Genomic DNA, 26979 nt, shown 5'->3' with positions numbered 1-26979 from the left:
AGAAATGAATAATATGATTACCAGCCTTTAAAAATAAATAACTTATAATTGGGCTTAATATCAGTTTCCACATAGTTGAAGAGAGACTTGGTGAACTGGAAGATGCATCAGAAGTTTTCCCAGTGCAGTGCTGGGAGACAGCAAATGGAGGCACTGGAGAGGGTTGAAGGCCACAGGAGGTTGAGTGAGAGGATGTAGTACATGACAAACGGAGTTCCACATGGAGAGCAGAGGCAGTACTTGAAGATGCACGAGATTCCCAGAACTGATTGATGGCACAGATCCCTATCCACCAAAACCCAGCCAAGCCCAGGCAGGGATGATGACAGGGAATCCACACCTACATAGTGCCAGCAACAAGGAGGTCTTTAAAACAGCCAGGAGGTGTTCCTGTCATGGCTCAGCGGAAACAAATCTGACTAGTATCCGTGAGGAATCAGGTTCTATCCCTGGCCTTCCTCAGTGGGTTAAGGATCCCACTGAGCCGCGAGCTGTGGTATAGGTCAGAGTTGCAGATCTGGCGTTGCTGTGGCTGTGGTGTAGGCCAGCAGCTACAATTCCAATTTGACCCCTAACTTGGGAACCTCCATATGCTGCAGGTGCAGCCCTAATAAATAAATAAATAAATATATAAATAAAACAGGCAGGAAAAGGTCAGACTGCCTTCCAAGGTACAGTCTGCTTACTTTGCTGTGGTAGTAATGAAGCCAGGAGCCATTGCCTGGAGTACAGTAGCATCTTTGCTGTAGTAAGAGACTAACTGCCAGCCAGCCCTGATGTTCTCTGTCTTCTGAAAATAACTTCAACAACAAGGATAAAGGGAAAATATTTTCAAACAAAACCTAAGAGAATGACTAAATCTTTACTGAATGAGGTACTGTCATACCTTGGTCCTGGGGATTGATTCCAGAACCTGTTGTGAATGCTGGAATCTGAGGATGCTCAGTCCCAGGGTCAGCCCTGGGCATCCGTGCTTCCACCCTGATCATGTAGCACTGCAGCACGTACACATTGAAAAGAAATACACATACAGATGGACCCACACAGTTCACATCCGTGTTGTTCAAGGGTCAGCTGTACTATATGGAGTTCCTATGTGGCTCAGTGGTTTAAGGATTCGGCATTGTCACTGCTCTGTGTTACTTTTGTTTTTGGCCTCACTTGGGGCATGTGGAAGTTCACAGGCTAGGGATCGAACCTGCACCAGATCCACCTGGCACAGGTTCAATCCCTGGCCCGGAAACTTCCACATGCCATGCCAAAAACGGATTGGCTATACTTTAAGCAGATGTTCCTAGACAGGAGGTCTGAGAAATGAGAGCAGGGGAAGCGTGTGAACTAATTGAGGTGAAATGGACTTTATAAACAACAGTGACATATTGTGGGTAACTAAGGTAGAAATAACTACACAATGACATGGAAGCTGGGGAAGGGCTAATGTGTTTAAGGACTTCTTTATTGTTCAAGAAAAGTGTAAGATTATTGATTAGATTTTGGTTTTGTTTCTTTTTTTCTTTTTAAGGCTACACCCAAGGCATATGGAAGTTCCCAGGCTAGGGGTCAAATCAGAGCTACAGCTCTGTTGGCCTGAACTGCAGCCACAGCAACACCAGATCCAAGCCGCATCTGTGAGCTACACCACAGCTCATGGCAACATCGAATCCTTAACCCACTAAGCGGGACCAGGGATCAAACCTGCGTCCTTATGGATACTAGTTCATTCCCACAACAGGAACTCCTAGACTTTGTATTTGATATATTTTTAGACAAGCCACCAAAAGAATAAAAATAGAGTATATAACTTCCAAACATTTGAAGGAAAAAGTGGGATAAGAAAAAAATAAAGGATGGCAAGAGAGAGGATTAAAAAATAGAACAGGAGTTCCCATTGTGACTCAGCTATAATGACTCCAACTAGTATCCATGCAGACTTGGGTTCGATCCCTGGCCCCGCTCAGTGGGTTAAGGATCCAACATTGTCGTGAGGACGAAGCTCGGATCTAGCGTGGCTGTGGCTGTGGCATAGGCCTGCAGCTGCAGTTCCAACTCGACCCTTAGCCTGGGAACTTCCATATGCCATGGGTGCAGCCCTAAAAAGACCAAAAAAAAAAAAAAAAAAAAAATAGCACAGTTAGACTGAGTAGGAAACAGACTAAGATGCTAGGTTTAGATTTAAATATATAAGTAATGAAATGTAAAAGATGTGAAATTAAATGGTGCAGGAAAACGTAATGACTGCACCAGAGGACCAGCAGAGACCAGGGTCACATTTAAGGGCAATTTCAGAGGTGGCATCAGTAGAGCTGATTTGCCACCAATTTGTTTTGGGGCCCTGGCCACTGTGACTCCGAGGGACACAGGACATGGTGAGGCTGCTCCATGGTGTTAGTGAGGCCTGGAGCAGGTGGGAGCAGGTTGAGGGCTGTAGCTCCCACATCCAGCCGGGGGGGTAAACACAGGCATCTAGAGGGTACTCAGAAAACTCATGATCTGTGGAACCAAGGTCTTTTGAGTGAAGACAGAGCGACAGGGACAGGTAGTGTCTTAGAGGGGGCTGGGAGCGTTGTGTCCTTCCCATGGGTAACCCAGCCCCTCTGTAGCTCAAGGCACATGATCTGAATTTGCAGTGAAACAATCTCTCAGCACTTGGTCAAGGGCCGGCATTTGGAATGGGCCTTGTTTTCTTGAATTTAGCACTTGGTGCCCTTTTCCTGCAGTGACTGTAAAGAACCTTGAAGAGTGTGAAGCAACCTGATGGTTTCCTTTTCCCCTTGCCTTTTCCAGACCTCCGGAGGCTCTGCTCCTGCCCAGGTGGTCCACACCCAGCCCCGAGCAGTTGGCTCCCCGGCCACGGCCGCCTCTGACCTGGTGTCCCTGGCGCCAACTCAGGGTGTTCGGGCAGTCACATCAGTGACAGCTTCGGCAGTGGTCACGACCAGCCTGACCCCAGTGCAGACCCCGACCCGGTCTTTGGTGACTCAGGTGTCCCAAGGTAAGGGCAGCGTTGGCATCCTGGGTGCCCAGCCCTGCTGCTAAGGCAGCTTAGGCCTGGTGCAGGTGCCTGTGTGGGAGGCGCAGTGGGCATGCGGGCGGCTGTGTGCAGCCTCACCAGACAACCTCTTCCAGCCACAGGCGTTCAGCTTCCGGGGAAAACCATCACGCCTGCGCACTTCCAGCTGCTCAGGCAGCAGCAGCAGCAGCAGCAGCAGCAGCAGCAACAGCAGCAGCAACAGCAGCAGGCGGCCTCCCAAGTGCAGGTCCCGCAGATCCAGGGCCAGGCCCAGTCACCAGCACAGATCAAAGCTGTGGGCAAGTTGACGCCGGTGAGCATCTTCTGGAAGCTGTGGACACACCCTGTGTGGTGATGCCTTGTCCTGTCACATGGTTCCAAATGTGTTTTGCACCGTCGGCCATTGTCTTTATGTGGGGAGTGTCTGTGTCATCTTAGAGATACTTTCCATGGGGTGCGCTCTCATGATCATGTGACCATCTCGTTCCCAGCTCTTTGGAGGCCTTACTCCCCGACCCCAAGTGTATCTTCCCACTCACCTGCTTGTACTCTGTGCAGCAGCTCAGGCTCCAGAGAGAACTGGAAGGCCACTTGGACCCTTTCCCAGCCAGAGACGGTGGTGGTGGAAAGTGTTCTCGGTAGCTTAGAGCTGTTTCTGCAGGGACAGTGCACTTGCAGTGTCGTTTCTCAGAGTCAGTCCTTTGAGTTACTGGTGTTCCTGAGTTTTACCAACCTGTGTACTACCGGTGCTGTTATATAAGTAAACACGTTCATTTTTAAGGGAAATACTGTATTCCTGGCACAAATGGAAAAGCACTAATACTCGACATAGAAAGTCTCCAGAAAAACAAAAGTAATAAAAACGAGATGGTATTTTAGAATTCCAGCTAGCTGTCGGGCCTGCCGCAGTAAGTACCTGCCCTTGGGCCTGCCCCTTGTGGGTGACAGGGGTTGAGGGTGCTGGGGGCTGAGAATGAGCTGCACTAGCTGAGGCCCCATCCTGGAGGCACCCGAGTGCCTCAGTGCAGCCCAGTGAAATGTTTCAGCCACATTTCAAGGGCTCGAGACCACATGTGGCTGTGACTGCCGCCTGGGACCACCTGGCTCTGCACCGTGTCCATCGCTGCCAAAAACTCTGAGGACAGTGCTAAATTAGTCGCCGAGCCCAGCAGGGGCGAGCTGTCAGGGCTGGTCTGTGCCGCCCCCTCCCCTTTGCTCTCCCTTCTCACCTTCCTGCCCCCTCCCATACCCTCAGATGCCCCATCACCCTTTTTCAGCTGCTCACAGCCCTTCGTACCAGTCATTTGCCTGCTTCTGTTACTCCCCTCCCTTCTCTCTTCTAGACTAGCTGCAGAGTCCTTTTCTTTTTCAGCATCTTGAAAGAGATCTGATAGTCATGAATCACTCAGTATAAATTTTCTTGTAACTTATCCCCTAAAATATTTTTTGAACTATCTTGGTGTTTTGACTTCTTTTAAAGACATGGGATTTACTTATTAATTACACTGTCATTTGGACATTTGGAATACAAAATTTAGATCTAATGCTTATAACAAATTTTAAAATTTTAAGAGGGACCACAGTTTTAGGACTTTAAAATTTTTTGATGGTACTGCGGCTTTAAATTGACTTGTTTGTGAGTGATAAGCACCTAGAAATTTTGCTGTGGATTTGCTAATCTGTCAGAATCACTGTTGCTAGTTTTCATCAGTGATATGCTAATTTTTATTAAAGGAACATTTTTCAAATGTTGGAAAGGCCCGGAGGATGGTTTGCATACTTCATTTAAGCAACTGTTTACTTTGCTATTTAATGGATAGTAGAATAGTAACTTAAAACCAAGATATATACAAAATGAAATACAGTTAATGCTGATGAAAAGATTACTTTATCTGGGTTTTAGGAACACCTGATCAAAATGCAGAAGCAGAAACTGCAGCTGCCCCAGCAGGCGCCCCCACCACAGGCCCCACCGGGGCCCCCGCAGCCAACGGCACAAGTGCAGGTGCAGCCCCCGCAGCCCACGCAGCAGCAGAGCCCCCAGCTCACCACGGTCACGGCCCCGAGGCCCGGCGCCCTGCTCACGGGCACCACCGTGGCCAACCTCCAGGTGGCCCGGCTCGTAAGTTCCGGTTGATACGCTTGTTTTTCCAGAGCAGCGTCTTCTTACGTTTGAACTGAACTGTTGTTGCTTGCTCAGGCCCACGTAGGTATAATGGTGGAGTTTCAGGTAGAGACATGCCCTTTCCCCCAAGAACTGGAGTTCTCCCTGAGAGGATGAGACACAGCCCTGGGACCCATGCACAGTCACGCTTTCCAGAACTTCAGTGCACAGAGCTCACGGTGGCCTGAGGGGTTGAGGGGGCGGGGAAGGAGCGAGACCGTGAGTGAGGAGAGCAGAGTTTATGTGGGGATGAGGGTGGCGGGGCGACATGGCATGTGGCAGGTGTCCCCGTGTGGCTGGGGCCGAGGTGCGGGCGTGAGGCCTGTTGGGTAGGAGCCAAGGGTGGGGTGGGGGGAGGCCTCTAAGGAGGGATCAACTCCAGGCGGAGAGTAGTGTCTGGGAAGAGTGGTTACATGCGCCACGTGTCCATGGGTGCCGGCCAGAAGCTGTCACATTAGCAAGCCCGTGCCAGCACAGGCAGCTCCCTTTCTGGCACAGGTGACAGCTAGCGTTAGGAGCCCTGCTCTGGGCCAGGTGCTGCCTTAGGCTCTGCCTGTCACCGGGTTGGTGCTAAGGCAGGAGTGGGTATTGTAATGTTGACTCCATTGTGCAGGTGCAGAAACTGAGGCACACGGCCTTCAGTAACTTCCACAGCTCGTCACCTCCAGCACAACTGTGTTCTGGGGGCTCGGGAGCCCAGGCTCTGCCTCCCATGTGTTTTACTCCCCTTTCCGTCTATCAGACAGGGGCCAGACGTGGATAAAACTGTGAAAGCCAGCTCGGTGTTGCCTGTGTCCACCACACATGCCAGTTCACGTGAGCAGAGTGTTAACCACACGTGACAGCCAGGTCCTGGCTCAGGAAGTTGGTTCCTCGGGTGGGACTTGCAGGCAGGAACCAGCTCCCCTTGGTGGAGGGCCTTCTATCAACTGAGCGATAAAGCACCTAAAGCAATAATAGAGCAAGTGCAGAATGATACACGTATAAGCTTGTGTCAGGAATGGCAGTGGAATCCTAAATCTCCATTACGAGGAAGTTTACTAAATGATTGTGCAGCATCCCCACAGTGGAATAGTGAGAGACTTTGGAAAATGATTGCTACAAAAAGATGAGAACCAGATTATAAAATATCTAGTCATCCCTTTCGCATACTTTCACGGCAGGCCACACAGATAGGAACAAGGTGTGGCGGGCTGAATGTCACTTCCAGGATCATGTGTGTGCACTTTTAGGGTTATGGCTGATTTTTACCTCTTTGCATTTTCTTAGGTAGAGTTTTTATGTGTATAAAAATGGGTCTTTTTTCATTTTCTTTTTGAAAAACATAAGAGGGCTTGGTAGCATGATCATTAAGTAGCAAGAGGTAGAGACACTAGGTGGACTTAGTGGGGCTTGTGCCAGGATCTTCAGTTGTTGCTGGAAGAGGGGGAGCCATGGCCACACAGGGTCCACGTCCGAGCGTCAGTGTGGCCAAGGTGTGTAGGTCTTGCCGAGCCGGTTCCCTGCGTCTGTCGGTACCGGTCAGGAAGCATAGGCTGCTCACGATGAGCTGACCGCCACCTTGCACCCTTGTGAAGATCTCACCGCTTGACCTCTAGTGGGGAAATATTTGCAGACACGTGAAATCCTGAATGTCTCTGGACTCTCCCATTTTTTCCACTGTCTAGACCCGGGTTCCCACTTCACAGCTGCAGGCGCAAGGGCAGATGCAGGCCCAGGCGCCCCAGCCAGCCCAGGTGGCATTGGCGAAGCCGCCAGTGGTGTCCGTGCCCGCAGCCGTGGTCTCCTCGCCAGGCGTCACGACCCTGCCCATGAACGTCGCGGGGATCAGTGTAGCCATCGGGCAGCCACAGAAAACTGCAGGTGCCTGTCTTACTCAGCCCCTCACCCTCTGCTGCTGCCCTGCTTACTGCCTTGGGTGGTTCTGACCAGCCTTTCCTAGTAGACGTGGCCACCAGCCATCTCGAGTGTGTCCCGGGATATTTTAGCGGAAGGGTCCCTCGGTTGAACATTAACATTCTCAACTTCCCAGACCCTTGTCTGAGTGTCATTGTGAACCCAGAAGCATTTTAAGTAGCTAGTGGGTATGAGGAACGGCTTTATTTGTCTCAGCATGGTTTCCATGTGGAGTTTTGGCTATAGAAATCAGTGAAGCTGAACTCCCTGAGAGCCCCGAGACCTCCTCCGTCCTTACCGCTCATGACTAAATGACCTGATCGGTGTTTGCAGGACAGACCGTCGTGGCCCAGCCCGTGCACGTCCAGCAGCTGCTGAAGCTCAAGCAGCAGGCCGTCCAGCAGCAGAAAGCTATCCAGCCCCAAGCTGCCCCGGGCCCAGCTGCTGTCCAGCAGAAGGTACTGGCCTCCTGGTCATCCCCTCTTGACGTGAGTCAGGCCCTGCTGCCCGGCATGGGATGCACAGCAGTGGGAGGGTCCTGAGGAGGCCCTGCTTTGCTGCCTGGCCTCCACGCACAGAAGACCCCGTGGTCACAGGCTTGGGCTGGCGATGCAGGCAGTGGAATTGCAGGACTGGGAAGGGGCCAGAAGGATGCAGGGAAGCAGGCATAGCTTTCCGTACAAGCAGTAGGCGTGTCCGGGGCAGGCGTGTGTGTGTGTGTGTGTGTGTGTGTGTGTGTGTGTGTGTGTGCGCATGCACTCAGGATGGAGGGAGGGAGGGGAGAGCGAGGGAGAAGGGTGCTGTGAGAGGAGTGTTGTCAGTAGCCTCCTGACTCAGAAGTTTGGGTGGCAGTTCTGAGCTGATTCAGGACCTAAAGCCCAGCCCTTCTCAGAGGCCGGGGTCGGGACTGCGCTATCAGCCCTGCACTGGCCAACAGGAGCACGGTGTGAGGTGCTCTGTTTCCCAGGGCTCTGCCTCATTTGCTTCCTGCTGGCATAAAGCCTGATGTGCACATGGCGTTGGTTCTTGAACATCTGCTGTTTTCTGAAGTGGAGCAGGCCCACGCCTCCCTGTGTGCCGAGGGCTCTGCAGTATCTGGGCAGAGAAGTGCAGTGGCTTCTTGGGGTGGGGGTGCATGGGCAAGGGGGTGTTGTCACAGGACAGAGCCGGGACTGAACGATCACGGAGGCTCAGCCATCATCTGAAAGAGGGAAATAAATAGACAGGCTTTAGCCAAAGTGCTGGTCTGTATGTTCCTGTAATTTGAAAGAAAACTTCTGAGATGTTAAAAAATTTGTGTATGTAGCCATGGCTTTGTAAACCAAATATGTGGACCACACGTAATGCAGGGCCTTCTGAACAGTATTCAAAGTCTCCTGGCAGGGAAAACTGAAAACTAAGTGTGAAAATATTGTTCATATAGGTTTGTTATTTTCTGTGCTAAATATTTTGGGGTATATCCCAAATCCTTAAAGTTAGATTCGAGAAATTGTGTGTGTTTTCTATATTGTCAAGTTCACTCACTTCCATGCCGAGCAAACTTGGCACCGGGTGCTACAGAGGGTATAAAGGTGAGGCCCAGCTTGGGAGAGCAGGCTGTGACACATGGCAGCCATCTCCACAACCCACCCCCTGGGGGGTGTAGCGAGGGGCAGCAGTGAGAACTGGCTGGAGCAAGGGTGTCCTGTGGCAGGTCTGGGGCCATGCAGCCCATAGAGGAGGCCCCTCAGCTCTGACCGCAGTGCTCTCTCTCCTCAGATCACTGCACAGCAGATCGCCGCTCAGGGCCAAGCACAGAAGGTCACCTATGCCACCCAGCCAGCCCTTAAAACCCAGTTTCTCACTACGCCCATCTCCCAGGCCCAGAAGCTGGCCGGGACACAGCAGGTGCAGACCCAGATCCAGGTGAGCAGGAGGGAGTGCGGGTTGGTTGATTTACAGTGTTCTGTCAGTTTCTGCTGTACAACAAAGCTCATCCACTGAATTTTTATTTTGGCGATGATCAATGTGTTATTCTTAGACGTTCTGCTTTTGTCTGAGATCTTGGTCCCACACGTGTTTTGCGGCTGCACAGAGCAGCACACTGCTTTGTGTATGTCTGGTAATTCCTCTATTTGACGTCAGGGTGCGTGTGACTTGTTTCTGCTGACCTTGCTTCAGGAAGCATGGGGGCTTGCTTTATAGGAACTCTCTTCTTGTGAGTCCATTTCCTTAAAGCTCAGTGGAAAGCCTTTGCAGTCTGGGTTGAAGGTGGGTTCTTGCTTCTGCTGAGTTTCCGGGGGTCCACTAGGACCCCATCAGCTTGTGCTAGAGGCTTTGGTTTCTCTCAGGTAACCTGTGTCTTCCCCCTCCCCTGTCCAGCACTGAGACCTAAGGCAGGTGACTTCCTCACAGACCCTTTGAGGGACAGAATCATAGCTGGGGGGATGGGAACAGCGTGCAGCCTCCCATTAACTCCTCTAGAGAGTGGGTTTAGACTCTGTCTCTTGTCTGCCACAGTCCAGAGCCGAGGAGGTGAAACCCAGCACGAGGCTTCTTGTCCAGCACGTGGTCTTGGGCACAAGCTGCTCTAGCACCTTCCCACGGCTTGAGGTCCCCGACTTGGCTTAGGTCTTGCAACCAGGAGCTCTGTACCTTCTGCAAATTGATAGGTGCATTTAAGGCACCACCTGAGTTTTGTCCAGGCATCTCTGCCTTTCCAGTGCCAAGCCGGCCGAGGTTGTGGCCTGGGTGCTACAGTAGCTGACCGGCCCTGTTTCCCAGCGGAGGGAACTCAGTTCGGTCAAGGGGTTCTTTTACCTTAGTGAATTCTTTCTACGGTTTTTTAAATTACACTAAACTAAATTACACTGAATGCCTTCTTTTGGGGGGGGGGTAGTTTTTTGTCTTTTTGCTATTTCTTGGGCTGCTCCCGCAGCATATGGAGGTTCCCAGGCTAGGGGTCGAATCGGAGCTGTACCCACCAGCCTATGCCAGAGCCACAGCAACGCGGGATCCGAGCCATGTACCCACTGAGCAAGGGCAGGGATCGAACCCGCAACCTCATGGTTCCTAGTCGGATTCGTTAACCACTGCGCCACGACGGGAACTCCACTGAATGCCTTCTGATTAATTTTCACTTCCATAATTAGAACGCATTTACATTTTCTCCAGAATTATCTGGGGCAAAACTTTTCATCCCTGTTCCACCAGTTAGAGACCCGAGGGGGGTTTTCATGGCCCCCACAGCTGCCACCTGGGAGCCCCTTCTGCTTCTGTGAGCCAGTGTTGTCCCCCACCCCCCAGCCCTGAGTAGACGCAAGTGGCCTGAATAGTCTTACTACATCAAGACAGCAAAATAAAAAGTGACCATAGAGTGGAAAGTTTTGTTTTATAAACAGGAAGATCTCAATCATGATGAGGAAAACTGTAGAAAAATGATAAAATAACCACTTTAAAATTCTGGCACATCTCTGGACTAGGGCTGAATTTTGGTGTTGGTCTGAGTCACTTCCCAGGCGGGACACTCCCTGGGACGTCTCCTAGTCTTAAAGATGGAATGCTAAAATATTTCGTCTGTTTTCAATGTAATTCTCTCATGTAAACTTGGAGCAGTTTTTAGTAAAAGAAAAATATGACTATCTGAAATACGAGACTAAAAATAAACTTCAAATGACACATGAGTTCAGACGAGGAAGGCAGTCATTACTCAGTGTGAAGGTGGAGCCGTGGTCTCTCCAGCTTCCAGGTGAGCAGACTTTTAGAATTAACTGCTCTTTTGTGTCATCTTACTGCTGGGGTTTTTTTGCATTAACTGAGAAGGAGGGAGTTGCCATTGTGGCACAGTGGAAACAAGCCTGACTAGTATCCGTGAGGATGTGGGTTCAATCCCTGGCCTCGCCCAGTAGGTGGGGGATCTGGCGTTGCTGTGAGCTGTGGTGTAGGTCACAGGTGCCACTTAGATTACAACTTGCTGTGGCTGTGGTGTAGGCTGGCAGCTGCAGCTCCAATTCGACCTCTAACCTAGGAACTTCCATATGCTGCAGGTGTGGCCCTAAAAAGCAAAAAAAAAAAAAAAAAAAAAAAAACTGAGGAGAGAAAGGGAGAGAAATCTCTTTGTGTACACACACTCTTGACATCTCCGTTTCGCCTTTTCTGTTTTGTCAAAGGTTGCGAAACTCCCTCAGGTTGTCCAGCAGCAGACGCCTGTGGCCAGCATCCAGCAGGTTGCTTCTGCATCACAACAGGTAGGAGGGACCTGGAGACACGGGCAGAGTTCTCGGTTTTCATCCCGAGGAAATAAAATTTTAATTATTAGAGAACCACTTTTGCGTTTCATAATATGGAAAAAAATTAACTTTGGGGAAAACACATGCTATCCTTAGAGTAGCAGGAAAAAACAAACAAATGTGCTCAGACTCAGTGTCATATGTCCTGAGGGGGCTCATTTCTAGGCTCCCTCCTTCACCAGTAGCCACAGGGGTGACCTGCCAGCTGAAGCCGCCATGCCTTAGCCTTAGGGAAACGAAGAAAGAAAATGGTACCTCCTCATAGCAACCTTGGGTCCTAGAGATATAGGATTCCTGGGGACTCCCCTTTCCTAACAGAGTCTGACTTTTAGGTTGTTAATGGTTTATTAACTGCTACAAACTGTGGCTGTGCAAAAGCGGTGCTTTGAAATAATTTTATTTTGTTCAAAATCACACTGGCCTGTGGATTTCAAGGAACAAATAGTATCAGGAGTTCCCATGTAGCTCAGCCAGTTGCCACTGCTGTGGCACAGGTTTGATCCCTGGCCTGGGAACTTCCACATGCTGTGGGTGCGGCCTAAAAAAGGCGGAAACCAAATTGCATCAGAAGCGGAGCACCAGCATCCAGCCTGGACCTGTGCATTTTCCCAGGGGCAGCCACTTTTAGCCTAAAGCCCCAGTGGCTCAGTTTCCTACTTTTGTTTGGTTAGAAAGCAGAGGTCATGTTTTGATACGTCAGGTGGTTTTTACATTTCACACAAGCATTTGTGCTTGTTAAACCACCCTCCCCACCCCCAAGAATGTTGGATGTGTCATGTCCCTTCATCCGTATCTTCTAGGCGGTGTGTTTCTGTTTCGTTTCAGGCTTCCCCACAGACTGTGACCCTCACCCAGGCGACAGCAGCAGGGCAGCAGGTCCAGATGATCCCTGCGGTGACGGCGACTGCGCAAGTGGTCCAGCAGAAGCTCATGCAGCAGCAAGTTGTGACCACAGCGGCGGCCCAGCTGCAGACCCCCGGCGTTCCCAACCCAGCACAGGCGCCAGCCAGCGCAGACAGCCCCAACCAGCAGCCCAAGCTCCAGATGAGAGTCCCTGCCGTCAGGTTAAAGACACCCACCAAGCCTCCGTGCCCCTAGCCCCAGGGGCCAGCCGAGCACTCCGCCATCCTGCTGAGACGGGGTGGATTTTATTTATTGAACCTTGGGGCGCTGTCACGTGGGACGTGCAGCACCCGGAGCAGCTGTCTCAGCGAGCGCCCCTTCTCTGTGTTACATGACCAATTGAAAAAGTGACATTGGCTGTTTTTCCTAGATTGTTTTACCTTTTAGTTTCTCCTCCGGAGCAGTAGTGCTGGATGTGAAAGCCACATAGAGTTTCTCTGTCCGTGTACAGTGTTTTGCACATCACAAGTAGCCGTTTGGAATGTGCAGTGAGTCATAAAATAGACTTAATGAAGCTACAACCTGGTCTTTGACAGCATCTGCCTCTGCTTGGTTCTTTCTACCTAACTGAGAATGCACCATGGTCCTTCGAGAGGAGAGCGAGACTAACTAAGGTAGATCATCTCAGATCAGAGAAAATGGGTGTGGTTTCTTCCCTCCCTCATAAAATGTGACTTGTGTGGGCTTTGAAAGGAAGTATTTGGTACTGGCACGCGTCAAAGCACGTTCAGGACGTGTTCCTAGCCTCTGTGGGAGGGAAGTGATCTGTGATTGAATTCTCATTCCAAAGAGCAGTTAGTGTGGCTTCTCCCAGAGTGACCTGTTCCCATGTGGATGGAACCTTTGGGGCTGGCCCCCTGACCCCCGCATCCATGGCATTTTCCCAAGTTTGGGAGAAACTTGGATTTGGACTTAGTGTACTGAAGCAGCTCCAGCGAACCTTGTGAGGCTCCCATCTGGGGGCGGTTCGGGACCCAGCGTGCGGCGTGAGTGTTGTGACGTTGCAGCTGGCACTGCTGAGAGCTCGGCTGGGCGAGACACTCACCCCTTGGCTCTCAGGCCCAGCCGAGGAGTGACCTGCAGAGAGGAGAAGCCTCCCTGCACAGGCATGTCTCTGTGAACCCACAAGTATTACACAGAAATGGGTATGGGCAACTCCTTACATTAGACTTGTCACGTCAGATTTCTGTGCCAGGACCTTGTCTGCGAGCAGGTGGCCCACTCTGTTCTGCATAAAGCAGAGAGCCGTCTGAGTGGTCTGGGGTGGGCAGGCACGATGGCTGCTCAGGTGGAGGTTTTCACCCAGGCCAAAGGTGCGTGTCCACTTGGGCTCTGTGTCTCTTGTACAGTTTTGGTCCCAGAAAGCAGGTTGTGTTAGGTCTGTGTACTAAGGGTCAGTGCCAGCATACTGGGAGATTTTTAATTTCAGTTTAAAATGTTCGTCAATCTGTTTCCTCCCCCGTTATATCACTTTATATGACACAAAGGAAAGTGTTCTATCCCGAGGCTTTTGGTTTCCCATCTGTATATGTGCCCAATAGATGGGTGATCCGTACCTTAGTGAAGCCAACTGGGCGGCTCGTTTTTGAGTTCTTGATGAGAAGTTTGGAAAAAACTAAAACTCCAGCATTAAAAGTGGAAGAGATTTAACATTTTGTTAAAGGAACATATCAAAACGATACTGTGCTTCCTAACTTGTTCATTCCAGTTTGGCACATGTGGTGATGAGCAGGAAGGCTTTCTGTGCTTTGCATCTGGAGAGGAAAGAGCATTCCTACTCTTTTTTTTTATTATTATTATTATTTTAAATCCTCCAATGTACAGAACTAAAAAAAAAAAAAGCTTCCTTTTCAGCTTATTAGTTCCCAGGCCAAGGATCAAATCCATGCCACAGCAGCCACCCAAGCCACTACGTTGACCATGCCGGATCCTTAACCTGCTGTCCCAGAAGGGAAGTCCAACGGTTTCTTTTTAGATGATAGTGAAATGGTAAGTGTTTAGAATATCCTGGACAGAAGCCCTCTGTTAATCTAGAACACGAGAAGAGAATTCAGAAACATCTCTCAGAAGCTTTCTGAGAGAACAGAACTGGGGTTCTCAATATCTGCAGTGGGGACCTCCTGCCCTAATTTATGCTGTGAGTGAAAGAAGGGTGTTTTCTTCAGCGATTTCCTATCACAAAATATGGAAGAGAAAATAGCTTTATCACTCAGTTGAGTAACATCTAGATGTCACCACTGACTGACTGCCCTGTCTTCACTAGTGTCATTTAAATCACCTCCTCTTCCAGTGTATTGTTTTCTTGGCCTTCTCTTTTAAAGGAGCATATTTAAGAATTAAGTGTGAGTTTAGGAAGCTCTCTAGGCTTTCTCAGATTGTCGGCGGTAGTTGAATCCCATGTTACCTTGTAGAACAGGGTCCCTCTCAGTGCTGTGGTCTTGTAGTATCGTATTGCAGGCAATCTTCAGAACGGGACAGCAGCCCAAACACTGTCAAACTGGAATTGGCCACGGTGGAAAGCAGTTACCCAGTTTGTCTTTAATTCAGAGACACTTGCTCTAGTGAGGCCGGGCGGTTTTGTCGGATCCCGTGGGGCAAAGCATGCCCCTTCTGTGCCCCTTCCGTCACCGGCCTCCGGGGGCAGAGGTTTCCCTTTGTGTCTTCATGACTTTTTGTTGCCTGTTGTAACCAGATAGCTGTTGGATCTTAAAATACAGAGGAAAGAGACTGAAATTGTAAATACTTTGTAAACAGAATCATTTGTACTTAAACAGTAGGGTTTTAAAGAGCACGGCTATCCCACCAAACAAAAGGTATAATAAATTGACCTTTTTATATGCCTTTTTGTTTTGTCTTTCAAGTTAGATACTAGTTGTATTTATTTCATTTGTGTGAAGAAAAAACAAAAACACTGAGAAACCAAGTAGTATTGGAAGCCAAGGTTTTCCTCTCCTAGACCCTCCCCCACAGGTAGAAGGAACTAGAAAGAATGGAGGTTTTTGGTGAAATCACCATTTATCTCTGCAGAGAGCAGTCCACCTGGCCACTGTGTTCCAGGGGCACACGAGGAGGGAAGACCTGGTTCCAATTTTCTTTTTTAGGGCCGCATCTGCGGCATATGGAGGTTCGCAGGCTAGGGGTTGAATCAGAGCTGTAGCTGCTGCCTATGGCCTGCACCACAGCTCACGGCAACGCCAGATCCTTAACCCACTGAGCGAGGCCTGGGATCAAACCAGAGTCCTCATGGATACTAGTCGGGTTTGCTAACCGCTGAGCCACGACGGGAACTCCAAATACCTACTTTTGATAAAAAGTGAACACCTGCTACAAAGTTCAGAGCCCCAAGGAATCCATGGTCTGTTTTGGTGTCTTCTAGCGCAGAAATGGAGGCACGCGGATCACACAGGCCTTTGGGCTCCCATTTCATGTCCCTCCACTCAGAGCCACATGCTTAGGCTCTTGTCTGTGTCACCTGCATTCGGAGACCTGGCTGGGGGACATTTTAGGGAACATCACTCAGGACCCTTTACCTGCCCGGCCATGTGACCAGGTCCAGTGACTTCATCCCTCAGTGCTGTTTCCTCTTTGTACCCTCTCTCCCAGGGAGGCTTTGGCATTCAGAACGCACTCGGCCTCTGGCAACTGCACTCCGTCATTGATTCTTTTATCATAATTGTTCTGTGAGGAAGATGGTATGTTTTCAGAGCCATCATTCCATTACTGACCCTACGGGCACATCAATCTCAATTGTAGCTGTGGCAGCAGACCCTGAGGGGGCTTATCTGGCCACAAGGATGTATTTCTGTGTGCATTCTAGTCCGGGCAGGTGTCACTTAGGTGAAGTAATTCTGTTGTCTGGCCACAATAGTGAGCACTTCCGAACTCAAGGGTCCACTGGCCACCACCTCCAGTGCATAGGGGTACCTCAATTAAGATGAGGAGTGCCTGTTGGGGCTCAGCAGGTTAAGAACCCGACTAGTATCCATGAGGATGTGGGTTCAATTCCTGGCCTCGCTCGGTGGGTTAAGGATCAGGCCTTGCCACAAGCTGCAGCACAGGTCACAGATGCAGCTTGGATCTGGCATGGCTGTGGGGTCGGCCTACAGCTGCAGCTGATTGAACCCCTAGCCTGAGGACTTCTCTGTGCTGCCGGTAATGAACCTGACTACTAACCGTGAGGATGTGGTTTTGATCCCAGGCCTCGCTCAGTAGGTTAGGGATCCAGTGTTGCCATGAGCTGTGGTGTAGGTCGAAGACGCAGCTTGGATCCTGTGTTGCTGTGGCTGTGGCATAGGCTGGCAGCTCCAACTCCGATTCAACCCCTAGGCTGGGGAACTGCCGTATGCCCCATGTGCAGCCCTAGAAATCAAAAAAAGAGAATAAAATAAAGGACATTCAGATGAACATAAAAGACACCCTGGAGGCTCACCCACAGGCCACCTGACCGCGACCAACTTTAGAGGTCTCAGGTCTCTCTAGCTGCCAGCGCCCTCTCCACCTTCCAGACTGGGAGCTGTGATTCAGAAGTCCTGGGGAGAAAACGGGAACTCCTCTGCCATAGGTTCTGGACAACAGTTCTTCCCTGCTCTGCCCTCAGCCAGCATCATCCACATTCTCCAAAGGTCCTGTTTTTCTGCACAAATGACTGTAGTGGAAGAGAGTGGTGCTGTTGACAAAGTTGAGCTGTGTGATTGGGAAGGGAGAGGTCTCTAAGGTGTATGAGTGAGCAGGAGGGTGCAGAATCCTTCCTGAGGTATGCCACCAGAGCAGAAATGCTTGCAGACCTGAATGGGCACAGAATATCCCAGAAACATGTCAACAGTGGCTGTCTCTGGGAGAGTGTTGTTTACTCTGCTGTTTGGCACACCCTTTTAATTGTTTGAACAGTTTGCTGTGTGCCTGAATTACTTATTTTTTTTAAGTAAGTCTCTAAAAATAGCCTGTTCTTCATAGGCTCCTCCCACCTGGCGGCCTTTATTGTTCATGGGAGCAGCTGCCGGCTGCCTTGCCTCATCTGTAGCCACCTGGACTCACTAGCTCCCAGCTACCCTTCTGCTCCCAGGATGGCCCTTAGCATTTTCCTGACTTTCAGTGCTCTGTTCTCTTCTGTTGTAAAGTATTTCTTTTCAGACCACCCCACATAGTAGGGTGTGCTCGTTCATTCACTCATATTCTTCATAATGTTCTTGTTCTCCAGTATTACCTTGTACAAGCAGTATTTATCTTTTTTTCGCAGATGCACTGTGGTTCTGTTTTATCTCTGTTCAGTGAGTATTTATTGAAGCATACTACATGCCAGATTTATCACTAGTGGCGGGAATTTTGTTAAAAAGCAACACCTGGCTCTTCAAGACAGACAAAGCTAATGAGAGATGGATAAATAATTGATTTATTCAGCTGATGTCTATTGAATGCATCCTATGTGGCAGTTCATTATCTAGGCCTTGGAGCTATGAACAAAATAGAAAAGGTAACGTTCTAGTAGCCCAGACTGATGATAAAATAATTCAGAACAGTGTTAAGTACCATGAAGAAATAGGAGCAAAGTCAGCGCAAGCAATCTGGATTTCATCCTAAGCGGATGGGAAAGGTTGAGGCTTGGAGGACAACCCAATTTACTTTTTTTTTTTTTTTTTTTTTTTTTTTTTTGTCTTTTTGCTATTTCTTTGGGCCGCTCCCATGGCATATGGAGGTTCCCAGGCTAGAGGTCTAATTGGAGCTGTAGCCACTGGCCTACGCCAGAGCCACAGCAACACGGGATCCAAGCCTCGTCTGCAACCTACACCACAGCTCACGGCAACGCGTCGGATCGTTAACCCACTGAGCAAGGGCAGGGACCGAACCCGCAACCTCATGGTTCCTAGTCGGATTTGTTAACCACTGTGCCACGACGGGAACTCCCTTTTTTTCTTTTTATGGCCACACCTGCAGCATATGGAAGTTTCCTGGCCAGGTATCGAATCCAAGCTGCAGCAATGCCAGATTATTTACCCACTGAGCAAAGACAGGGATTGAACCTGCATCCTCCCAGACACTATTTACTATGTTGGGTTCTTAACCTGCTGAGCCACCAACAACTTGATTTACAATTTTGAAAGCTCATCCGGCCTGTAATGGAGATGTAATTAATAGTGAACCAGGGGCAGACATTGTGGATCTTCAAATATCAGCCTATTAGGCTTTATCTGACTCACCCAAGTTAAAGTAGGCACTCAGCTGCCACTTCCTTTTCTCAGCTCCTTTTCTTCTTTGTATTTTCCCTATTTTCTAGCTCCCTATTTTCTTCTTCGTATTTATTTATTTAGGCTGCACAAGTTCCTCAGGCCAGGGATGGAATGGCAGCCACAACTGCACAATGCTGGACCCTTAACCCACTGAGCCACAGCGGGAACTCTTATGGCTTCTAATCAGGCAATTTATTTACTAAGTATGCTCCCTCCCCCTAGGTACTAGGTTCTATCAGGGCAGGGAACAAGTGATTAACTGTGTGCTGGATGGGTGCGTGGGTGAGTGGACATACGAAGAACCGACCAACGTAGGCACCGAAGGGTGAAGGAAGACTGGCTGCAAAACATTGTGAATGCGCGGGAGGAGGCCGGAGGAGGGCGCAGGCCCTGACCGAGGACCCGCGCGCTCTGATCCTACGCCTTCTTTTGGTTCCTCCACCCACGCGCCATCTACCTGCCCAGATGGACTCGCGTCGCGCCTGCGCACTGAGGCCAAGCCGGCTGGTCGGCTTTGTCAGGTCGGGTGAGCAGGGGCGCCTTCTCAGCAGCCGGAGCTCTCGTCTCGCTCTGCTCCGGAGCTCCGCGCGGCTTCGCCCGGCAGCCGCAGTGATTGCAGCGTAACCGCGCCGGGATGGGGACGGCCGTGTGAGGCGGTCCCGCTCCCTCTCAACCCGCCCCCTCCCCCACAGGGACCTCACCTACCCCGGTGACCTTTGCCCTGGTGACCTTTCCACCCGAGTACCCTCGCCCCAGTGACTCCCGCGCCCAGATCCGATGACCCTCGCATGTGACGCCAGACCCGCCAGCGCTGGGAGACCGCTGTCCGAGGTGCTGACGCCGTCCACGCCGCCGGTCGGGTGGGGCAGCTGGTAGGGGTGTCCTCGCTTCCACACCCCAGAGAGGCAGAGTGAAGGCCGAGGCTGCAGCGTCTCTCCTCGGCCGACCCGGACGGGAGCATCTGTCGGGAGAGACACCGCCTCACCCTCTACCCCTCGGAGACCTTTCCCAGGTATTTGCGCTGGAGACTGCAAAGCGTGCGCTTTACCAGACATTTAATGATCCTGCCCAAAAGTGGAGTGAAGATTCCGTCCTCAGAGAAAATTGGTTTAGCTACACTTAGCTTGTAGAAACACTGCTGCTTTTGAGTCTTAGCTTATGAGCAAAGCTGCAGGTCGGGTGACTGGTTTCCAGTATGTCAAATTGGATTAGCAATTTCCCTGATTTATGGGGCCAGGGTCTGAGAATGACAGTGCACGTGCTGTCTCAGCATCTGCAAAACTTGAGAATGTAAAAGATCTCTGTTCATATAATTTGTTTCCAGTTTCTGGTGTTGGATCTTACTAGGCGCTTTGTTTATTGAGGTGGATGCTCAACACTTACAAAATGACACAAAGGTATCGCATTTCTGTAACCCCTTGACAAGCTAATAGGTTGTTAGTTTATTTTTTATTTTTTGTCTTTTTTGTTGTTGTTGTTGTTGCTATTTCTTGGGCCGCTCCCGCGGCATATGGAGGTTCCCAGGCTAGGGGCTGAATTGGAGCCGTAGCCACCGGCCTACGCCAGAGGCACAGCAACGCAGGATCCGAGCCGTGTCTGCGACCTACACCACAGCTCACGGCAACGCCGGATCGTTAACCCACTGAGCAAGGGCAGGGACCGAACCCGCAACCTCATGGTTCCTAGCCGGATTCGTTAACCACTGCGCCACGACGGGAATTCCTGTTAGTTTATTTTTAAAAGTCTCTGCTTAATGTTCACATCAAAGTAATAGACAAATAGAAATTTCTCCTTTAAAGATCTGTAGCAGGGAGTTGCCATTGCGGCTCAGCAGGTAAAGACCCCAACTAGTATCCATGAGGACATGGGTTCAATCCCTGGCCCCACTCAGTGGGTTAAGGACTGGGCATTGCTGTGTCTGTGGTGTAGGCCTGCAGATGCAACTTATTTGACCCCTAGCCTGGGAACCTCCATATGCCACAGGTACAACTCTAAAAAGAAAAAAAAAAAAAGATATGTAGCAGACAGGAAGAAAAATAGGTTTACTGAGAATATGATACAGAGTACTTCTGTGCTTCTGGGCCTGTTGATACAAAACGAAAGTGCTGATTCACAGTAATAAAATTAAATGATCATCATAACAGTTTTCATCTTAGATGATAAAATGGTAAGGTTTTAATATTTTTAAGTTGAGGGTAATGGAATGAGGGGTCCTGAGAGAGGTGTTGGGAGGATCACCCCATTGCTGGGTGATATTTACATATTTTGGAAGCATTAAAAGAATATGATTTTCAGGAATGACCCTGGGGAATATGAGGCACTACACATTTTGACTAGGAGAACAAGATATTCTAAATGATTCTTGGTACCCTAAAAGTTTTGGTGACATCCACCATGTGGTAGAAAGTGGTGAACGTGCTTGACGCAGAGTTAAGGTGCTAAAGTATTCTAAGCAGAAGGAAAACTCGTGTTTGTTTCATTTCAACTGCCCCAGAGATTATATATTTGTTCTGGCTTATTTTTTGATTTCTTTGAATCTCAAGACACTTTGGAAAACTTTGATTTGCCAAAGTAATGTTTTTTGTACCTTAGAGTAAGGCTTTTTTTTTTTTTTTTTTTGGCTTTTAGGGTCACACCTGTAGCATATGGAGGTTCCCACGCTAGGGGTCTAATCGGAGCTACAGTTGATGACCTATGCCACAGTCACAGCAACGTGGGATCCAGGCTGCGTCTGCGACCTACACCACAGCTCAAGGCAATGCCGTATCCTCAACCCACTGTTTGAGACCAGGGATTGAACCTGCATCCTCATGGATGCTAGTCAGATTCATTTCCTCTGCGCCACGACGGGAACTCCAAGTAAGGCATATTTTTAATTTTTATTTTTTGCCTCTTTATGGATCTCTATATTGCTTATATATGGAAGTTCCCAGGCTAGGGGTTGAATTGGAGCTGCAGCTGCAAGCCTATGCCACAGCCACAGTGATGTAAGATCTGAGCCACATCTGCGACCTACACTACAGCTCAGAGCAACGCTGGATCCTTAACCCACTGAGCAAGGCCAAGGATTGCACCCGCATCCTCATAGATACTAGTCATGTTTGTAACCTGCTGAGCCACCACGGGAACCTCCAGAGAGGCAGTTTTCCCATCCATGAGAGTCTGGCATTATGAGCACACCTCTCTCATTATCATCAGAAGCACGTGCTCCACCCGCCTGAGCTGTAGCTCTGTGATACCACCATTACCTGTACCTCCTTTTGGTTTTTTTTTTTTTGACCATGCCCACGTCTCGGGGAAGTTCCCCGGCCAGGGACTGAACCCGAGCCACAGCAGTGATAACAGCAGATCGTTAACTGATAGGCCACCAGGGAACTCCCACTGTCACCTGTACCTCTAATAAAGCATGAACTTTGAAGACAGAGCCTGGCTCACCATCTCATGCCATGATTGAAAGTTGATGTCACAGGTTCTTCTAGGAGACCTGGCCTGGAGGTGGGCCACCCTGGGATGAGCTTTGGGAACCCAAGGGGCTGGGGTGGGGAGGGAAGGTGGCTTTGGTAACCCCAATCCAGCAGCAGATGGCGACAGCACGGGCACTTGTGCCGAGGCTCCTGGCCAGTGCGGGTCCAAGAGTGAAGGTGATGGACCTGAAGATCCAGCTAGCGTTAAGAGGCCACTTGAGACTCTGCCATACGTAACTTGCTTTGGGCAGATGGTGCCTTTGGACCTGTTCTGCTTACTCAACCATGTATACCAGTAATGACGTTTGTGCAGGCCTAGAGATTATCCCTCGTTTATTGACAGCTTAATGCACCGGCTCACCCTCAAGGGACCTTTAAACTTTCAATTCGAGCCGTCTATTAGCTTTCAGGCTTTGCAGGCCATGCGGTCACAGACAGTGGATAAATGAACAGGCGGGGTCCCAGTAAAACTATCCAAAAATGCAGCAGGCTGGACTTTTAACTCCTGGCCTATAGTATGCCTGTCCCTGCAATGGAGAAAAAGGAGACGTTAACTGTGGGCAAGAGGAGCAGGAAAAGCTTCTTGGAGGGAGAGCTGTTTGGGTTGAATGTTGTGAGGGGAGGCAGAGGGGTCATCTGGGATTAGGCACAGCGAGGAAGAGCCAGCAGATGCTTCAGCTGTCTGGTGTGTAGTGCCTCAAGTGGGACAGGAGGAGGGTCTGGTGACTTTTTGATACTTGGCCGGAAAAGATGTGTTAGTCTTAGCTTTGAGGTTTATTTCTTCTTCTTTTTAAATTAAAAAAAATTTTTTAGGAGTTCCCGTCGTGGCGCAGTGGTTAACGAATCCGGCTAGGAACCATGAGGTTGCGGGTTCGGTCCCTGCCCTTGCTCAGTGGGTTAAGGATCCGGCGTTGCCATGAGCTGTGGTGTAGGTTGCAGACGCGGCTCGGATCCCGCGTTGCTGTGGCTCTGGCGTAGGCCGGTGGCTACAGCTCCGATTGGACCCCTAGCCTGGGAACCTCCATATGCCGCGGGAGCGGCCCAAGAAATAGCAAAAAAAAAACCAAAAAAAAAAAAATTTTTTACTTATTTATTTATCTTGCTTTTCAGGGCCACATGGGTGGCAATTGGAAGTTCCAGGCTAGGGGTCAAATTGAAGCTGCAGCTGCTGGTCTGTGCCACAGACACAGCAATGCTGGACCCCTAACCCACCGAGGAGGGCCAGAGATCAAACCTGCATCCTCACGGATTCTTAACCCACTGAGCCACATGTGAACTCCCACTTTTTCTTTTTTGAACACACATTTATAAGCATATAAGTAATAGTGCAAAGCACAGTAGAAAAGATTAGCATGTGTGGCCATGCCGATCTCTGTAGAATTGCCAGTTGTGCTGGCATTCACGGCATTGAACAGAATAGCCTTCAAGGGCAGTATTCAATTCTGTTAACTTTTTAGAAAAAGTCCTCCTTTGGGAATCCATCACAAGTATAAATAAATGAACACTAAGTTTAAAGGATTTTTATTTTAAGTAAAAGGTAAAACTGGTTCATTAATTATATAACTTTATTCTGTTCATGATGATTTTGGCTTTGGCTGATCAGAGATTTTTAACTCTCAGACATTCAGCCAAAATGTGAGTTTGGTGTACCTCTGAATGTGAATTTGTACTGTGCTAAGGATTTTTTCAACATCCATTTTTACCCTTTATTTTTCACATTTAATGGCTAAATTAGAAACATATTCTTAAATAAAACTACTGCCTTAAAGTTATTTGGTCACTTCCATCTATTCAAAAGTAGGCTTTGTTGAAGTTCTGATGCAGGTATAAAAAAACTATTTCGCTGGTTTTGTATTCAGTAAAAATATTGGGTGGTTCCAAATCGAGGTGAAGTTTCTTCCTCATTTGGCATTTGGAGGTAGTTTTGAAGACAGAGCACACTCTAGGGTTCTGTTCCTTCAGCGCCCCCTGCAGGCCACTGCTGGTACCTCTCCCAGATGCCTCTCCAGGAATGGCTACAGTTCCCCACAAGCTCAGGATACTTTTTTTTTTTTAATTATTCTTTTTTTTTTTTTTTATTTTCCCACTGTACAGCAAGGGGATCAAGTTATCCTTACATGTATACATTACAATTACATTTTTCCCCACCCTTTGTTCTGTTGCAACATGAGTATCTAGACAAAGTTCTCAATGCTATTCAGCAGGATCTCCTTGTAAATCTATTCTAAGTTGTGTCTGATAAGCCCAAGCTCCCGATCCCTCCCACTCTCTCCCCCTCCCATCAGGCAGCCACAAGTCTCTTCTCCAAGTCCATGATTTTCTTTTCTGAGGAGATGTTCATTTGTGCTGGATATTAGATTCCAGTTATAAGTGATATCATATGGTATTTGTCTTTGTCTTTCTGGCTCATTTCACTCAGTATGAGATTCTCTAGTTCCATCCATGTTGCTGCAAATGGCATTATGTCATTCTTTTTAATGGCTGAGTAGTATTCCATTGTGTATATATACCACATCTTCCGAATCCAATCACAGGATACTTCTCTTAGTCCTGGACTTGATGTTTTCTACGAGAAAAGTCAGATGCTGTCATGGGTTTTCTGAATTTGAAAATATATACTTTTAATTTTCAAGTACATCTAATGCTTTCTTCTTAGTGATAACGCTCGGTTTTACATTTTAAACTAGGCTTCTCCTTCAGGAAAGATGAGAAAAGCCAGGACTAACTAATGAAGGTTTGTTGTGTTCAGACCACATCTCAGAGATGTTTTTTCTGCTTGTTCAGCTGCAGACCATCCACAGCATCCTGCCCTGGCCTCCCTAAATAAAGATAATGTCTAAAGTTCAATTCCAAGGGTTCATTGTTGTAAGTTAAGTCGTAGTGAAAGGAAAGAAATGTTATTCTTGACAATTAGTGGTTAAAACTTTCAGGTAAAATGATATTATATAAGATATAATCTTAGTTAAAATATAATAATCTTAGTGTTTGGAAGTGGACTATATTCTGTTCACCAAAGCAGTATGATGAAATTCTCATATTAGAAAATTAGTAGACATTAGAACATTCCTTTTCTTTTTTATAATTGCATCTCATGTGCGTAGTTGTCTTTTTTGTTTTCTGGCAGTGCCCACAGCATGTGAAAGTTCCCAGGCCAGGGATTGAATCTGCACCACAGCAGCGACCTGAGCCACAGCAGTGACAACACTGGGTCCTTAACCCACTGAGCTACTGGAGAACTCCCGATCTGCATAGTATTGAATTAATTATAATCCTTGTATTATGGTACCCCTCCCTCTTGGTCTGTGCCAGGCCTCTTTCATTGATTTGTTTTTATATAATTATGTCCTATAAATCCACCAGGAACTTGAAGCTACCAGGATTCACCTGCCAGCACAGGCTGCCCTCTCCTTGCCCAGCAGCATGTCCTCAGTCTCTGCGTCCTGCTCCCCGAAGGCTTCCTCTCCTGCAGTCTCAAAGGATCTGCTTGTTTTTCCGGAATAGAGCTGTGCTCTTCCCATCTTTCTCTGGACCACTCCCTCCTTTACCCACTTGCTGGCCATCACTGTGGCATCGTGTTTCCGTGTCCGTGCACGTGTGGATCTGCCCCGGCCCTCTGTTCTCCAAGCTGGTTCGCTGCTGGCGATGTCTTCATGAGGGCCCATGTGGTTCTTCCCCAGAGGGCCTGGCCCTGACTTGTTCTTGGCCCTTGGCTCTTATACAGATTGTAGAAGCATTTGGTTGGCCCGTGAAATCTCATGAGCACTCCTCATGGGTTTGGATGGAGAATGGCAGGTGACCTCTTGGCCAGGTTGGAGGAGAATTGACAGCTTGATCACAGACATGTTTGCATCTGTGCCCAGGGGTTGTCTAGTCATTCATCCAGATCTCCTAACATCCCATGGAGGTTCTGCACATCTTTATTTTTGAAGACTTTATATTATTGGATGCCATCACAAATATGACATTAAAAAATAATAAAGGGAGTTCTTCCGTGGCACAGAGGGTTAAGGATCCAGCATTGTCACTGCAGTGGCCTGGGTTATTGCTGTGGTGGGGTCCGGTCCCTGACCCGAGAATTTCCACAGATAATGGGTGTGGCTGAAGAATCTCACAGTGAGATTCACCCTCTTTTGTGTACACTGCCGTGCGTTCTGGCCACCCCCACATCAAGGCAAGGGCTGTTTCCATCATCCCTGAAGCCCCCTTGTGCCTCTGCAGACAACCCTGTACACCTGAGCTGCTGGCAGCCTGCTGACGTCTTTCTGGCCCCTGTGGTTTTGTCCTCACCAGGGTGTTACACAGAGGGGCGGTGACCTGTGGCTCTGGTTTTCTCACTTAGCTCAGGGTATTGGGGCGTAGCCATCTCTTCTCAGTACTGAGAATGTTCCACCATGTAGATGCCTCTGATTTTGTGTTCGTTCAGCAGTGGAAGGACGGTGGGTTGTTTGCAGTTGTTTTTGTTTATGACCCTCATTTGCTGCAAGTGGGTCGTGAACAGATGTTTAGGGGCACCTGCTTTTCCTGTGTCCATTGAGAAGATCACGTGGTTTTCCTACTTTAGTTTGTTGAGAAGATGGATTCAGGTCTAAATGTGCTGATGGCCAGAATTTTAACTCAGTTGTTGTGGATATTCTTGTACTCTTTTTTTCTCTTTTTCTTTTTCAAAACAAATTTTGGGGAGTTCCTCTTGTGGCTTGGTGGTAACAAATCCTACTGGTATCCATAAGGATGCGTTTTTTTTCCCCCTTGTCTTTTTAGGGCCACACCCACGGCATATGGAAGTTCCCAGGCTAGGGGTCAAATCTGGAGCCGGCCTACATCACAGTCACAGCAATGCCAGATCTGAGCCACTTCTCTGACCTACACCACAGCTCATGGCAATGACGGATCCTTTAACCCACTGAGTGAGGCCAGGAATCAAACCTGCGTCCTCATGGATGCTAGTCAGATTCATTTCCACTGAGCCATGATGGGAACCCCGAGGTTTCGGGTTTGATCCCTGGCCTTGCTCAGTGGGTTAAGGATTTGGTACTGCCATGAGCTGTGGTGT

General features: G+C 48.9%; 1 protein-coding gene across 19 annotated transcripts in view; it reads left to right on the top strand.

Annotated features, from left to right (window-relative positions):
- Positions 1–15081, top strand: part of EP400 (E1A binding protein p400) — a 109379-nt gene extending 94298 nt beyond the window's left edge. For all 19 annotated transcript variants that reach the window (XM_005670522.3, XM_013982740.2, XM_005670521.3 and 16 more), the window contains 8 exons: positions 2785–2992; positions 3127–3323; positions 4914–5132; positions 6842–7037; positions 7404–7528; positions 8829–8975; positions 11219–11296; positions 12164–15081. In XM_005670522.3, the coding sequence (XP_005670579.2) occupies positions 2785–2992; positions 3127–3323; positions 4914–5132; positions 6842–7037; positions 7404–7528; positions 8829–8975; positions 11219–11296; positions 12164–12436 (1443 nt within the window). In that variant the 3' untranslated portion in view covers positions 12437–15081. The remainder of the gene's footprint in view (positions 1–2784; positions 2993–3126; positions 3324–4913; positions 5133–6841; positions 7038–7403; positions 7529–8828; positions 8976–11218; positions 11297–12163) is intronic.

This window comes from Sus scrofa, chromosome 14 (assembly GCF_000003025.6).
Source record: "Sus scrofa isolate TJ Tabasco breed Duroc chromosome 14, Sscrofa11.1, whole genome shotgun sequence".
In the NCBI taxonomy this organism is placed as follows: Eukaryota; Metazoa; Chordata; class Mammalia; order Artiodactyla; family Suidae; genus Sus; species Sus scrofa.
This window is presented reverse-complemented; position numbering and strand designations above follow the sequence as displayed.